Source organism: Trachypithecus francoisi, unplaced genomic scaffold (genome assembly GCF_009764315.1).
Source record: "Trachypithecus francoisi isolate TF-2019V2 unplaced genomic scaffold, Tfra_2.0 Lachesis_group20, whole genome shotgun sequence".
Lineage (NCBI taxonomy): Eukaryota > Metazoa > Chordata > Mammalia > Primates > Cercopithecidae > Trachypithecus > Trachypithecus francoisi.
Window position 1 is genome coordinate 12,698,822 of NW_022681466.1, and position 13,322 is coordinate 12,712,143.

The 13,322-nt window shown below is 59.5% G+C and overlaps 3 protein-coding genes across 7 annotated transcripts in view; 1 reads left to right on the forward strand and 2 right to left on the reverse strand.

The window, feature by feature from the left end:
- Positions 1–114: 114 nt before the first annotated feature.
- On the forward strand, positions 115–2,137 carry NDUFAF8 (NADH:ubiquinone oxidoreductase complex assembly factor 8). 2 transcript variants are annotated; one of them, XM_033182576.1, is made up of 3 exons: positions 115–313; positions 434–548; positions 1,840–2,137. In XM_033182576.1, exons 1-3 carry the CDS (start codon positions 230–232, stop codon positions 1,953–1,955), a joined length of 315 nt encoding a protein of 104 aa, XP_033038467.1. In that variant the 5' UTR covers positions 115–229; the 3' UTR covers positions 1,956–2,137. The 2 variants fall into 2 exon arrangements, with proteins under 2 accessions (XP_033038467.1, XP_033038469.1); XM_033182578.1 differs by having other exon boundaries at positions 434–544.
- A 4,337-nt stretch (positions 2,138–6,474) lies between these two features.
- The window catches only part of SLC38A10 (solute carrier family 38 member 10), a 51,827-nt gene continuing 44,979 nt past the window's right edge, over positions 6,475–13,322 (reverse strand). For 3 of the 4 annotated variants that reach the window (XM_033182579.1, XM_033182581.1, XM_033182582.1), the window contains 4 exons: positions 13,149–13,268; positions 11,363–11,386; positions 8,363–8,539; positions 6,475–8,151 (listed from right to left, as the gene is read on the reverse strand). In XM_033182579.1, the coding sequence (XP_033038470.1) occupies positions 7,022–8,151; positions 8,363–8,539; positions 11,363–11,386; positions 13,149–13,268 (1,451 nt within the window). In that variant the 3' untranslated portion in view covers positions 6,475–7,021. The remainder of the gene's footprint in view (positions 8,152–8,362; positions 8,540–11,362; positions 11,387–13,148; positions 13,269–13,322) is intronic. The other variant, XM_033182580.1, reaches the window with a different exon arrangement.
- On the reverse strand, positions 11,395–13,142 carry LOC117066818. The gene is made up of 2 exons (XM_033182583.1): positions 12,100–13,142; positions 11,395–12,048 (listed from the first exon to the last, which is right to left on the reverse strand). Exons 1-2 carry the CDS (start codon positions 12,452–12,454, stop codon positions 11,474–11,476), a joined length of 930 nt encoding a protein of 309 aa, XP_033038474.1. The 5' UTR covers positions 12,455–13,142; the 3' UTR covers positions 11,395–11,473.

Here is a 13,322-nt window from a genome sequence, read left to right on the forward strand (position 1 = left end):
CTTCGCGGTGGGGCGGGCCCTGAGGTTGGCTTCGTAAACAATTTGAGCCTAGGCCAATCCGAAGTCCCAGGGCACAGACAGACTAGGACAAGAGCCAATTGCAGGGGCTCTGGCCAATTAAGACGCTCAGGAAAGGTTATGGGCGGAAGCGCCGACCTATCAAGCTGCTTGACACCGGAAGAGGATGGACCTAAGATGACGGCGTCCAGGGGCGCTGGAACAGCCGCTCATGTCGGTGAACGGAGCTGTGTGGGGCCGCGTGCGAAGCCGCCTCCGCGCTTTTCCCGAGCGGCTGGCCGCCTGCGGGGCCGAGGTGAGGAGCCTCGGGCAGGCCAGTGCTGCTGGACAGGAGGAGCAGCGCGGGGAGGTGACTGGGAGGGAGGGCGGTGACGGGGTCAAGGAACCCCATGACCCGCGCCCATCCCCTCCGCAGGCCGCGGCGTACGGCAGGTGCGTGCAGGCTTCCACGGCCCCGGGCGGCCGCCTGAGCAAGGACCTCTGCGCGCGGGAGTTCGAGGCCCTGCGGAGCTGCTTCGCCGCCGCGGTAGGTGGGCGCGGGCCCCTCCTAGCCCTTCCCCTCCAAGATCCAGGGGACCCCAGCTTTCCTTTGCTTTCCCGTTGGTTCAAGGTTTGAGCGCCTGCCGCGTGCTTTAGACGCCGGCTGACCAAACCACCGAGCCACCGACGAGCCCGCGAAACCTCGGCCGTCCAGGGCTTGTCCCTGCGTATTTGTAAAACGGGACTGGCACCAACCTCAGAAAGAATGGGAAATATGTGCACTAAAGCGCCTGGTAAAACGCGTAAGCTTTCGTGTTAGCACTGCCGCCAAGGGGTATCAGGCCAGGATCGACCCAACACAGGACTCCCAGAAAGTGCCCAGCACCTTCCGGGTCTTCATCTCCCTCACTTGCAGCCCGCCCCGTGCAGCTGCAGTGGTGGATTCCTTCAGCACCTGTCCTGCCGGGCACCCCCAGCCACCCTCACAACTGGCACGATAGGGCTTCTTGCCCGTGGGGGCTTTAAGTCATTCTGAGGCTGGTTCCCTAAGTGTCAGCCTCTCTGGGTATCACCTCAGTGTATCTGGGGTAGGCCTTGATGCCAGTGCTGACTCTTGTTTACTGGGAGCTATTAATCCGGAGATTTGGACCAGAGAAAGGGTAGTTGAACAAGAGCTCCATGGCCTTCATCCCTACCCGGCCCTAGCAGCCTTGGATCCAGGGGTGGGTGACTCATCAGAAGCTGCACTTGTTGCCGGGTACGGGGGCGCACGCCTGTAATCCTACCGCTTTGGGAGGCTGAGGCGGGTGAATGGCTTCAGCCTAGAAGTTTGAGACCAGCCTGGGCAACATACGGAGACCCCGTCTCTACAAAAAAAAAAAAAAATTAGCCGGGCCTGGTGATGTAGTCCCAGCTACTTGGAGGCTGAGGTGGAAGATCACTTGAACCTGGGAGGTGGAGGTTGCAGTGAGCCGAGATTGCGCCACCGTACTCCAGCCTGGGCGACAAAGCGAGACTGCATCTCAAAAAAAAAAAAAGTTTGGGGGCTCTTGCTTTCCCTTTATGAGAGCTTGGGTTCCAATGTGGCGTCTGGTGGGGGTTCAGAGGAGGGTGCAGCAGTGAGTTCCATGACAGTGCCATGAGGCCCTTGTCCCATGGACAAGTGGCCCAGAGAACTGGCCCTTGGGGCCCAGGCTCCAACCAGTTGAGCCCCCACCACATGCCAGCACCACGTTCTCTGTAACGTATTTGCATAGAACACGACATTTAGTGTGGTAGCTTTCTTTTGAGCCATATCTAACTTGGAAGCAAGCCATTCAGACAAAACACTTTATCTTGCAGGCCAAGAAGACGCTGGAGCGAGGCTGTTAGGAGGGACTCAGCTTCACACCTGTCTGCTGCCGTGGGTGCGGTGCCCTCATCCTGATGGCCCCTCGTGGCACACATTGAATGCCTAGGGCAGAAAGGAAGTGGGAATGGCGAAGATGTGACGTTCCTGGGTGTTAGATCCTGTGTTTCTTCTTCTTAACAAGTTGAGGCGTGGGTAGAGCAGGAATTGGTTTTCCAGTGTTGTGTCTGTAAATCTGAGTTAGAGTAAGATGTAATGGAAGCCACGATAAAGACTCCGTTAAGTCCTGCAGCCTGGGGCTTACTGTGTGCAGACTGTGACATGTGGGTCTTGGCCTCTCCGAGGTGGAATGGGGGGGCCCAAAGCCTTTCCCCCAAAACTGGAAGGGCTGGGACTTGGGGACACCCTGCCTCAAGGCCCCCATTTTAAAACATTCTCACTAAGGTATTTAATGTGAATCTGGTGAAGCCTGCAGATCTCGCTATAGGTATACAGCACACACCAAAGACAAGGACGTCAGCACCACGAGGGGACATTCCGTGGGGCAGGGTCCTCGCAGGTGGCTTTCCTGGACACGGGGCAGGGCGGGGGCTCTTCACAAAAGGGCCTGAGTCTCCGAGAGGGGCCTGTGTAGAGCACCAGCAGCCACTGCCCCTCCTGTGTGGGGTTGGTCGCTCCCCTCAGCAGCCCAGGTACGTCACTGATGGCACCTGCCTCTCGTTCCCCCTCCCTGTCACATCACGTGACCTAAAACTAAGGTGAGAAGGGTCACATCCTGATGCTGCCCAGGCACTTGTTGACCTTGAGACCTGGGAGTCCGTGGGGCCTGAGCGCCACCTGCAGGGCGTGGCGGGGACTGCTTTGAGAGCGCCCTGCTCGGGCTGTGGAGGTCGCACTGTCATGGGGCTGCAGCCTGCACCTGCCCCCAGGCCCGTGCTAGCAGCTGAGCCCGTAGGCCGAGGTCTGTTCCTCCATGTTTCCTCCTACAGATGCTACCCCAGAATTAGCCTGGTTTCCCCTAAGGGCCAAATGCCCTGTGGTCTGATCTGGGTGGTGGGTCTGCAGGAGCCAGGCCAGAGCGCTGGATTGTGTCCCAAGGGCCAGGATAGTGTCACATCTTGGGAACCACAGAAATCCAGACCAGAGTGCTGGGGTGAAGCCACCACAGCCCATCCGTGCACAGGCCAGAGACTCACGTCGTGTGCTGGCATGACCCACCCGACCCGCCTCCCCAGCGTGCAGGGCTGGCTGCCCCCACCCTGCCTTCCTCTTCACGTGTGCCCAGCACTCATCCATGAGCGAGCCTCACTGCACAAACGTCCTTTTCTTAGCCCTGTCACACCCTCTCCTCCGTTCTCTGGCAATTCATTGGCAGAGCTTCCTGCATCTTCTCCCTCCAAATCCAGCCTCCCGTCCCGCCCACAGACCTGTCTTCCCAGCACTCCCCCTTGCTGTCCTTCACCCCGTGTGTGAGGTGGTGACAGACCTGCCAGACTCTCTGTGGCCCAGTGTGGCCCGCACCTCCAAACTCAGCTCTCAGACCTCCTGGGGACACCGTCTTTTCTGCCACTCCAAATTTTCTTTTTCCTTCCAAACCTTCCTCCCTGAGTGACTGGATCTCAGCACCACATCGATTGACAGCTCAGGAAGCTGAGGGGGAGTGGGGGAGGGGCAGGGAGCAGGCGAAGGGAAGGGGGAGGAGTTCTGCTGTTTCCGCACTGCAGGGACAGTGCAGAGCTCTAACTACTTCAGGTGCACTTCGGACATCCTGCTGCCCTAACAAAGCCCTGAGACTGGGTGATTTACAAAGAACAGCCTGGTTTCTCACAGCTCTGCAGGCTGCAAAGCCCCGAGATCCAGGCACTGGTGTCTGGGGAGGGCCTTTGTGCCGCGTCCTCATGCTGGAGAAGGCGGAGGGGCAAGAGAGCAAATGACCTGCATGCTGCGTGCAGCCTCTTGTATAAGGCTTTTTTTTTTTTTTTTTTTTTGAGACAGAGTCTCGCTCTGTTGCCCAGGCTGGCGTGCAGTGGCACAATCTTGGCTCACTGCAAGCTCTGCCTCCCGGGTTCACGCCATTCTCCTGCCCCAGCACCCCAAGTAGCTGGGACTACAGGCACCCGCCACCACGCCCAGCTAATTTTTTTTATTTTTAGTAGAGACGGGGTTTCACTGTGTTAGCCAGGATGGTCTCCATCTCCTGACCTGGTGATCCACCCACCTCAGCCTCCCAAAGTGCTGGGATTACAGGCGTGAGCCACTGCGCCCAGTCCTTTTATAAGGCTCTTAATCATAGGAGCAAGGAGGGAGCCCATAGCCTAGTCACCTGTTGATACTATCACTTAGGCAACTCCTGGATTTTGGAGGGGACACATTCAAGCCACAGCAAATGCCTTGGCTCTCAGGCGATGCCGGAAGTTCTTGGAGGGCTGAGCTCCACTCAGTCCGTCCCTCGGCCAGCGTGCTGTGCAAGTGTGTTCCCGCACAGAAGTACCACCGGCAACGGGGCAGCACTATCCCTGCGGCTCTGCTCTGGAACTGAGCCCCCAGAGGTAGGCTCCATGGCCCAGTGACCTGCACCAGGACTGACCAGACAGGAGCAGCCTGTGGTTGGTCAGAAAGCGCAGCCCGGCCCCGGGGCCCCTCTGTGTTGTTCTGAGAGGCCCCACCCAGGGGTCTGGGAGGGGTCTGGGGAAAGAAGTTTCTCTTTCCTTCCCTGAGGGGCTGCCACCTGGGCTGGGGGTGGGCAGGAACAAGGAAGTGTGCATGGGGGCGGGTGACCCTGCCTGTGGCTGGGGGTGTAGGGACTCCGGGGTGCAGTGGGACGGGCGACAGCAGAGGCACAGCTGTCACGGATGCCTCTGTGTTGGCTGAGGGCAGCCCGCTCCAACAGCAGCCATCTCAGCAGAAAGCAGGGAGGGTGGAATAACCTCCAAAGAAAAAGAAAACTGGGTCACGGCAAGATATTTGGGGAAATCCAGCCAGAATGAAAATCTCACTTTGAGCAATTTAACAAATGGAGTTCCAATCTGAGGGGAATGTCCAGAAGGCGTTTTACCACTGAGCAGTGGTTCATTTGGAACTGTTTTTTTTTTCTTTTTTTTTTTTTTGAGACAGAGTCTTGCTTGCTCTGTCACCCAAGCTGGAGTGCACTGGCCAGATCTCAGCTCACTGCAAGCTCCGCCTCCCGGGTTCATGCCATTCTCCTGCCTCAGCCTCCCGAGTAGCTGGGACTACAGGCGCCCGCCACCTCGCCCGGCTAGTTTTTTGTATTTTTAGTAGAGACGGGGTTTCACCGTGTTCGCCAGGATGGTCTTGATCTCCTGACCTTGTGATCCGCCTGCCTCGGCCTCCCAAAGTGCTGGGATTACAGGCTTGAGCCACCGCACCCGGCCAACTGTTTTTAATTGAGACTGAAAGACAGAAATGACCAGGACTGAACCCCCTTGGCGGGGTACCTCCCAACTGCTGAGCAGTGCCCTTGGCCCCGCAGCCCCCTCCCAGCCCCTGGCCCCGCAGCCCCCGGCCCTGCAGCCTCCTCCCAGCCCCCGGGACTCCACAGGCGTCACCACTCAGCCTCCAGAAGCTTCCCTCTAGTATATTTCCAGTCTTCAGGCCGGGCGTCGCGGCTCAAGCCTGTAATCCTAGCACTTTGGGAGGCTGAGGTGGGTGGTTCACAAGGTCAGGAGTTCGAGACCAGCCTGGCCAACATGGTGAATCCCGGTCTCTACTAAAAATACAAAAAAAAAAAAAAAAATTAGCTGGACGTGGTGGCACTTGCCTGCAGTCCCAGATACTAGGGAGGCTGAGGCAAGAGAATTGCTTGAACCCGGGAGGCAGAGGTTGCAATGAGCTGAGATTGTGCCACTGCACTCCAGCCTGGACGACAGAGTGAGACTCTGTCTCAAAAGAAAAAAATTTCTAGTCTTCAGGCTGCCCAGTGACATCCTTCAAGGTAAGAAACTACAATAAAAAGCCAAAGGATATCAAAAGGTGCAAGTAGAAGACACCGCCAGAGGCCGAGGCCCGGCCCTCCGTGCAGAGACCCTTCACCAACATGGGTCCCCCAGACCCAGGCCCTGGCCCTCCGCCCTTAGTGGCAGGGTCAGGGCGCAAGCTCCCCAGAGGACGAGCCGACGCAGACTCAGGGACGCAGTCCCCATCCACACGTGCTTGGACACAGCAGCACCTCCTCTCCCCGGCCAGGCAAGAGGGCTGTGGAGCTTGTCCTGGACACGAGGCAGCATGCATGTCGGCCTGGCCCTGGGAGCTGGACAACCTCCTGGCACCAGGTGGTTTCTGCCTGCTCACAGGGTCTCTCTGGGGCTGTGCTGCGTCTCGTGTCCAGTCACTGCGATGCTCAGGTCATGGCACTGTTCCCTCGTGACCTCTGGCCTCTGCTTTATACATGTGGAACCCTGAGCTGGCCTCAGACTTTCAGTCACTCCCCCAACTTCACTAATCAGGTATCAGTGGTGTTTTTTACTTTTTAAAAAAAAGCCACAACTGGATTTTGCAAAACACAGACCATGGAGGGCTGGGCCAACCAAGAGGAGTGTCCCTGGATGTCCCGCTCACGAGTCCGGCCCGTTCCCTGTGCTTCCCGGACACCAAACAGCATCCACCGAGGCTGAGCAAAGGCAAAAGTGTTTATTCAAAACTTCCTGCCACACTGTGGGAAACATCGGTAAACAGTTATAATTCGGAGTCGCTGCAAGTTTGGGGTTGGACGCTGGCTCTCACGGTAGCCTGTGCTGGGACCATCAGCAGCCATGTGCTCCTCCACGCACGGCCGAGCTCAACCTGAAGACCACGCGTGCTCCTTGGCAGAAGCAGGAGGCCTGACCGCAGACGCAGCAGCTCCCCAGCCTGAGCCTGGGAGTGCACGGGTCGGCTCGCAGCGGAGGCCATGTCTCCTCACAGACTGGAGTGAGCTCAGAGTCTAGAGGTTAGAGGACCTCAGACTAAGAGCTGCAACAGAACGACAGCAAGAACATTCTGGAAACAATGCCACAGTGAATCTTTTATAGTCTCACTCACACTTGGTGAGGGCCTCAGACATGAAACCCTGGGGATAGATGAGTGTGACCTCCAGAGTATGGCTGGGATGCAGCTGAGAAAGACCCGCTGCTGGCCGGGGAAGACAGTAGCTGGCATGGCCCTCATGGGCAGCAGGTGCTAGGACTCCTCCAGAGCCCCAGGCGCCTGTCTAAGCTGCCGGCTGTGGACCACCTGCAGAGCTCCCCCCGCAGCCTGGCGGAGCTGGGCGTCCAGGGCGCCACGGAGGCTGTTCACCTGGACGTCAGGCAGGGGGTTAAGGCCAATGATGACCCCGTCCCTCGGGGCCAGCTCGCCCTCTGCACGAGGGCTAAGGTCCCGCCGTCGCCTCCGGAGGTCAGAGCCAGCCTGCAGTTTCAGGTCCCGGTTAGGCTTGGCATTGTCCGGCCTCTGGGCCCCCGGGACAGCTCGTTTGGGCCCCAGCTCTGGCTCTGGCCTCTGCCTGGTCTCCTGGACAGCAGCGTCCTCCCTGCCTCTCGGCTGCTCATGTGACACAGGCACATGGTCCCCGCCGTGGACCTCCTTTCTCATCTCCAGGTGACCGCCATGGTCCCGCCGGTGGCCCTGCTGTCCGTCCTGCTCGCCGTCAGAGATGACCCGCGGTTCCAGCTGGTGGACCACAGCCTGGGGCTGTGCGGCCGCTCCTCCCGCCCTGCCGGGCAGGTCCAGGTCTGCTGCAAGGCCCAGGTCTCGGCTCATCTGCTTGGGCTCCATGCGAGTGTCTCCCGTCTCTGCTCCTGGCTCTGCCACGAGCCAGCTGGCTTCCTTCAGAATGCCGGTGCCAGTGGCTGCCACCTCCTTCCCAGGTTTTTTCCTGTCTTGGGAACCACCGCCAGTAACGTCCTGACTTTGCCCGGGGAATTCCTCTGCAAGGCGCTCCTCTGGACCCCTGGCTTCCCTGGCGGGGTCTGGCACGGGCACCTGCTCTGGGCCCTTGGGGAGCCCCTTCACTGTGCCAGCTGCCCCGGGGGCGGCATCCTTCTGGCCATCTCTCGGCTTGGCCTGGGCTGCCCGAGGCTCTGTGTCAGGGCCGCCATCAGGAGGGCCAGCAGGGTCTCTGCCCGCAGGCCCCTCAGGGTGCTCCAGGGAACGTTGGTTAAGGTCCTGGGATGGAGCGGGGCGGCCCCCGGGAGCTCTGAGGACAGGGTCCAAAGGCAGGGGAGGCAGATTCTCCACCGTCTCCCTGGCCTTGCCTTCGGGGGCCTCCTGGCCTCTGGGCACCGCCGCCCCAGGCTCTGGATGCACCTCCACTGCAAATGAAGTCGGCCATCAACTGAGCCACAGCACTGAACACAGGCTGCCAGTGGGGGCCCAAAAGAACAAGCAACACTGGGCACTGGGAACCAAAACCCACCCTCACCCTCAGGACTTGAGGCCACCGAGCCTCAGACCCAGCCGCATGACGACGGCAGGAGACCCCCTGCCCGGCCCCACCCCACTCCATCTGCCGGCCCAGCCTACCCTGCCTGGGCTTGTCCTCCTCATCCTCCTGCCTCTGCTGGTGGATCTCCTTGTGCTGCTCCTCGATCACCGCCAGCAGCTTCTCCTGCTGGTCAAGCAAGCGCTTTTGCTGCACCTGCTGTTCTTTGATCACCTGAAGCAGGACGGCGTGGTCCAGCATCTCTGCCCTGCCAGCCTCTGGGTTTGGAAAGCACACAGTCAGAGGGTGCCGGGGCTGCTCATGCACCGTGCTGGGCCAAGGACTGTGCCCACAGCAAGGCCACACACAGGTCACCTGCAGGGAGTGCGCCCGAACGCTGGCCACTGGTGACACTCGTCATGACCGTGACCATGAAACCTGGACAGCGCAGCGAGACACGCAGGTCCGAGGGCCCGGGAGAGGCTGCGCCCTGACTGCCCCTGGAAGCCCACCCGGGATGGCCTCTCCCGCCAGCCAGCCACTCTGCTGCATCAGTTCTCCCACTGGCTATGCCGCAGCCGCACCTGGCAGGACCCCAGCAAGCCTGCTTGTTGTCCATGAAAATGAGTGTCCAGAGCAACACGGAGTCAAAAGGAATGTGCCAGAATGTCAGAGATGGTTATCTGGGCTGGGTGGGTTTTTCTTTTTTTTTTTTTTTCCACTTTACACATTTAGTTGTTCCAGGACAAGTATGTAAGAAAATAAGCCCGGGCACGGTGGCTCATGCCTGTAATCCCAGCAATTTGGGAGGCCGAGGCAGGCAGATCGCTTGAGCCCAGGAGGTAGAGACTAGCCTGGGAAACATAGCAAGACCCCCCATCTCCACACACACAAAAAAAACATAAAAATAAAAATTATCAGGGTGTGGTGACAGGCGTCTGTACTCCCAGCTACTCAGGAGGCAGAGGCCCGAGGATCACTTGAACCCAGGAGGTTGAGGCTGCAGTGAGCTGTGATCACACCACTGCACTCCAGCCTGGGCAACAAAGCGAGACCCTGTCTCAAAAAAAAAAAAAGAAAAGAAAAACTGTAAGCTATGTTTTGAAAAGAATATTGGTACTTTTAGAAAGTTTCCTCCGAGATGAGAATTTTAAAAACAAATAAAAGCTGTCTTCTTTTAAGGGGAGCATGGGAGCTGGAGCGTCAGTGAGGCCCCGGCCAGCCGTCCTGACCACCACTCCTGAACACCATCTGCTGTGGAAATTCTGGGCAGGTCCTGCGTGATGGGGAGCCCTGGTGCGGCCAGCGTTAAGAGCTGGTTACGGCAGCAAGGGCCAGAGGATAGGCCTGCCCAGGTTATAGCTGGCACACACTTGCTGCAGGAGCACCTGGTCTGACTCGCTTCAGCACTGGCCAGTTATTTGTTTTGTTTTTTTTTTTTGACGGAGTCTCACTCTGTCGCCCAGGCTAGAGTGCAGTGGCCGGATCTCAGCTCACTGCAAGCTCCACCTCCCGGGTTCACGCCATTCTCCTGCCTCAGCCTCCCGAGTAGCTGGGACTACAGGCGCCCACCACCTCGCCCGGCTAGTTTTTTGTATTTTTTAGTAGAGACGGGGTTTCACCGTGTTAGCCAGGATGGTCTCGATCTCCTGACCTTGTGATCCGCCCGTCTCGGCCTCCCAAAGTGCTGGGATTATAGGCTTGAGCCACCGCACCCGGCCTGGCCAGTTATTTGTTGCAAGCGGCCGTGAATTATGTAATTTTTATAACACATTTCCAAATTATTATAGGAAGCTTTGAAAAATGATGGGTTGGGGCTGTCAGGCATAAAAGTTCAATCCAGGAGCAAGAAGGATGTTTTGCGAGTGGTGAGAGCAGATATCTCAGGGAGGGCCCCTGCATGCCAGACACAGACTGACGCGCCGGCCCAGCCTCCCCAGTGACACCTTGACCAGCCAGAGAAGCGCAGGGTCAGCATTCTCCTAGGAATGCAGCCCTGGGCCTCACCCAGACCCCTGCATGTTGGGGACAGGGCCGGCTCCAAGGAGATAAGGGCCATGGGGCCGGCCCTCGAGCGGCAGCTCCTGCTCCCTGCTAGCACCCCGGGCCAGACGCCTGCCAGCAGCGAAAGACCATGACGGGCAGAGCAGGTCTCCTGCAAACCTCCTTTCACACGAGGAAGTGCAGGCAGCAGACCAGCCACCTCGGCCATGGGCCACGCTCTTGCCCTGGGTGCTGCAGGGCTCAACCACGGAATGGTCAATGGTACAAGGACGAGATCCCACGTGCTGGCGACACCTCCCCGTACTCCAGGACAGGGTTTCGAAAGGGCAGGCACCACGGCCTCACTTGCTCCCCGAAGGACTAGCCCTGGGCCTGGTGCTGGGAAGAGGAGGAAAGACGAGGAGACAGAAGGGAGGAGGGGGAGGGGGAGGAGGGAGAAAGGAGGAGGGAGAAGAAGGAAGGCGAGGGAAGAGGAGGACAAGGGAGGAGGGAAGAGGAGGGAGGAGGAGGAAAGAGGGAAGAGGAGGGGTAAGGAGGGAAGAGGAGGGAGAAGGAAGGAGGGAAGAAGAGGGAGGAGGAGGGAAGGAAAAAGAGGGAGGAGAAGAGGAAGAGGGGGAAAAAGAGGGGGAGGGAGGAAGGAGCCTTGCCACGTCCAGCCAGAAGCCACACGGGACACATGTGAAGCACTGTGGAGGAGACAGGCTGTTCCTACAGCCAGAGCCCACCAACACCACAGGGACCGGACTGCAGAAGGCACGGAGCCACCCACCTATTGAGACCCACACAGATCTCTCAAGGCGGCCCATGACGCAGCAGCGCAGGCAGCGCCCCGCCTTGGCTGGTGCCCTAAGCAGCCTGCCCGCTGATGACAGGCAAGGCCACAGCAGGGCTAAGAAGGACGACGGCATTTATAACACAAGGGAGCAGAGTGGGCATTGGGACCCCGCCTGAGGGCTGCGGCTGAGCCTGGGTCTGGGGCCTGACACGTGTCCCCATGCAGGGCTGTCCTGGGGCAGGTGTGCCGCCGAGGGGCTGCGCGCAGGTCTGAGGCCCTCCAGGCGCGCTCTTTACTTCAGCACACTCCTTTGGGTTCGTACCTGCTACTATCTTTTTAATCTCAGCTGTTCGTCCCGTCGAGAGGCATACGGAAGAAAAGCAGAATAGGAAACCATGAAAAGTCTTTTTCAGAAAGAAGAAAATCAAAAGAATCAAACAGGTTCAGGTAACAGAGCATAGGAATTGGAATCAAAAAATACGGGCTGACTAAAACCTGAGACAAAATCCCACATGTGCGAACTTCTGAAGCAGCTCAAAGCTCCGGAAGCCCAGGGACACCTTTCGGCTCTGTCTTCCGCGCTGCAGGTGCAAGGAGGGCGAGCTGCACCCATGAGAAGCCAGGCCGCAGCCACTGGGACATGGCTGCCGCACCCCCTCCCTCGGACCGGCTGTCCTGAGGCCACCGGGACATGGCTGCCGCACCCCCTCCCTCGGACCGGCTGTCCTGAGGCCACCGGGACATGGCTGCCGCACCCCCTCCCTCGACCGGCTGTCCTGAGGCCACCGGGACATGGCTGCCGCACCCCCTCCCTCGGACCGGCTGTCCTGAGGCCACCGGACATGGCTGCCGCACCCCCTCCCTCGGACCGGCTGTCCTGAGGCCACCGGGACATGGCTGCCGCACCCCCTCCCTCGGACCGGCTGTCCTGAGGCCACCGGGACATGGCTGCCGCACCCCCTCCCTCGGACCGGCTGTCCTGAGGCCACTGGGACATGGCTGCTGCACCCCATCCCTTGGACCGGCTGTCCTGAGGCCACTGGGACATGGCTGCTGCACCCGCCCTCCCTCGGACCGGCTGTCCTGAGGCCACAGGGCAAGAGGCGCGGGCAGGAAGTGCGTGTCTTACAAATGCCCTGGGAGGTGCCCGCGCCAAGGCTGGCCCAGAGCTCCCACACCTGCTCCCAGGGGCTTGGCTCAGGAGGCTGGAGCGGCTGTGCCCTGTGACCCCCATACAGATCCCTGGAACAGACCCTCTCAATGCCGGGGCACACGTGGACCCCGCATGGGGCAGGGCTGACCATCCTGAGAGAAGGCTTGGACGCTGCCACCAAATGTACATGACTTTTGGCGAGCGGGGGCGCAGCCACACACCCTCAGAGGGTGAGTGGACCCCCAGCCTGGGAGAGGACATGGCACAGAAGCCTGTCCCCAGCAGGCCCACAGAGGGGGCTGCTGCCACCCAACTGCGTGAGGTCACAAGGAGGGGCCGCAAAAGCCAACAGCTGGAACCCAAGGGGCAGGAAGTCTGGAGGAGGAGTCACAGTAAGTTTTATTCTCAGGAGAGCAAAGGCATGAGGAGCCTTCCTGGAGGGACAAGTGACAGATCCCTGCCGATGAACACAGCTGAGCTCCGAGGGCCGAGGGTGTGGGAGCAGCACTCTGGGCCGGGGCTCTGCTAGGACCAGGGTGGGTGCAGCCACTCGCAAGCCGGGTCCCCTCGGGGCACAGACTTAAAATAAACCACATCTGGGTGCAGGTATGCCCACACCTGCCTGGCTTTAAATACTGAGAGTGTTAGAACTGCTAACAAACCTGCTTTAAAATGAGACAAAATGGTAATCACAAGCCAGGTGACAATGCTGCGGGTGTTTTAAAGGGAGTAAGGGAGATAAAACGTTCCCAGGGAGGGATAAAACGTTCCCAGAAAGCCAGCTGCTGATGGGAAGGGAGCAGGAAGCTATCCGAGGGGTCTGCTTAGCAGACGGCTGGAAAGAGAAGGGTGCCTGACAGGGCTCCCTGGGATGACCTGGGCATCACCCCAGGGCTGGGGGAGGGGCTGCTGCTCCCTGGGCCTGAGGCGGGCAGCTGTGGGGCCAAGGCCTTACCTTCCAGCTGGCTGGCCGCCTGGTCTCCACCCGCTCGCTCCACGTCCCTCTGCTCTCGAGGCTCAGGCGGCAGCCCGGCCCCCGGAGCCGGCTTCTCTGCTGGGAGGGGAGGCTTCCCACCTGCACACACGGTGAAGACTCAGAAGGTTTTGCAGGAAAGTCAAGGGAGGATTC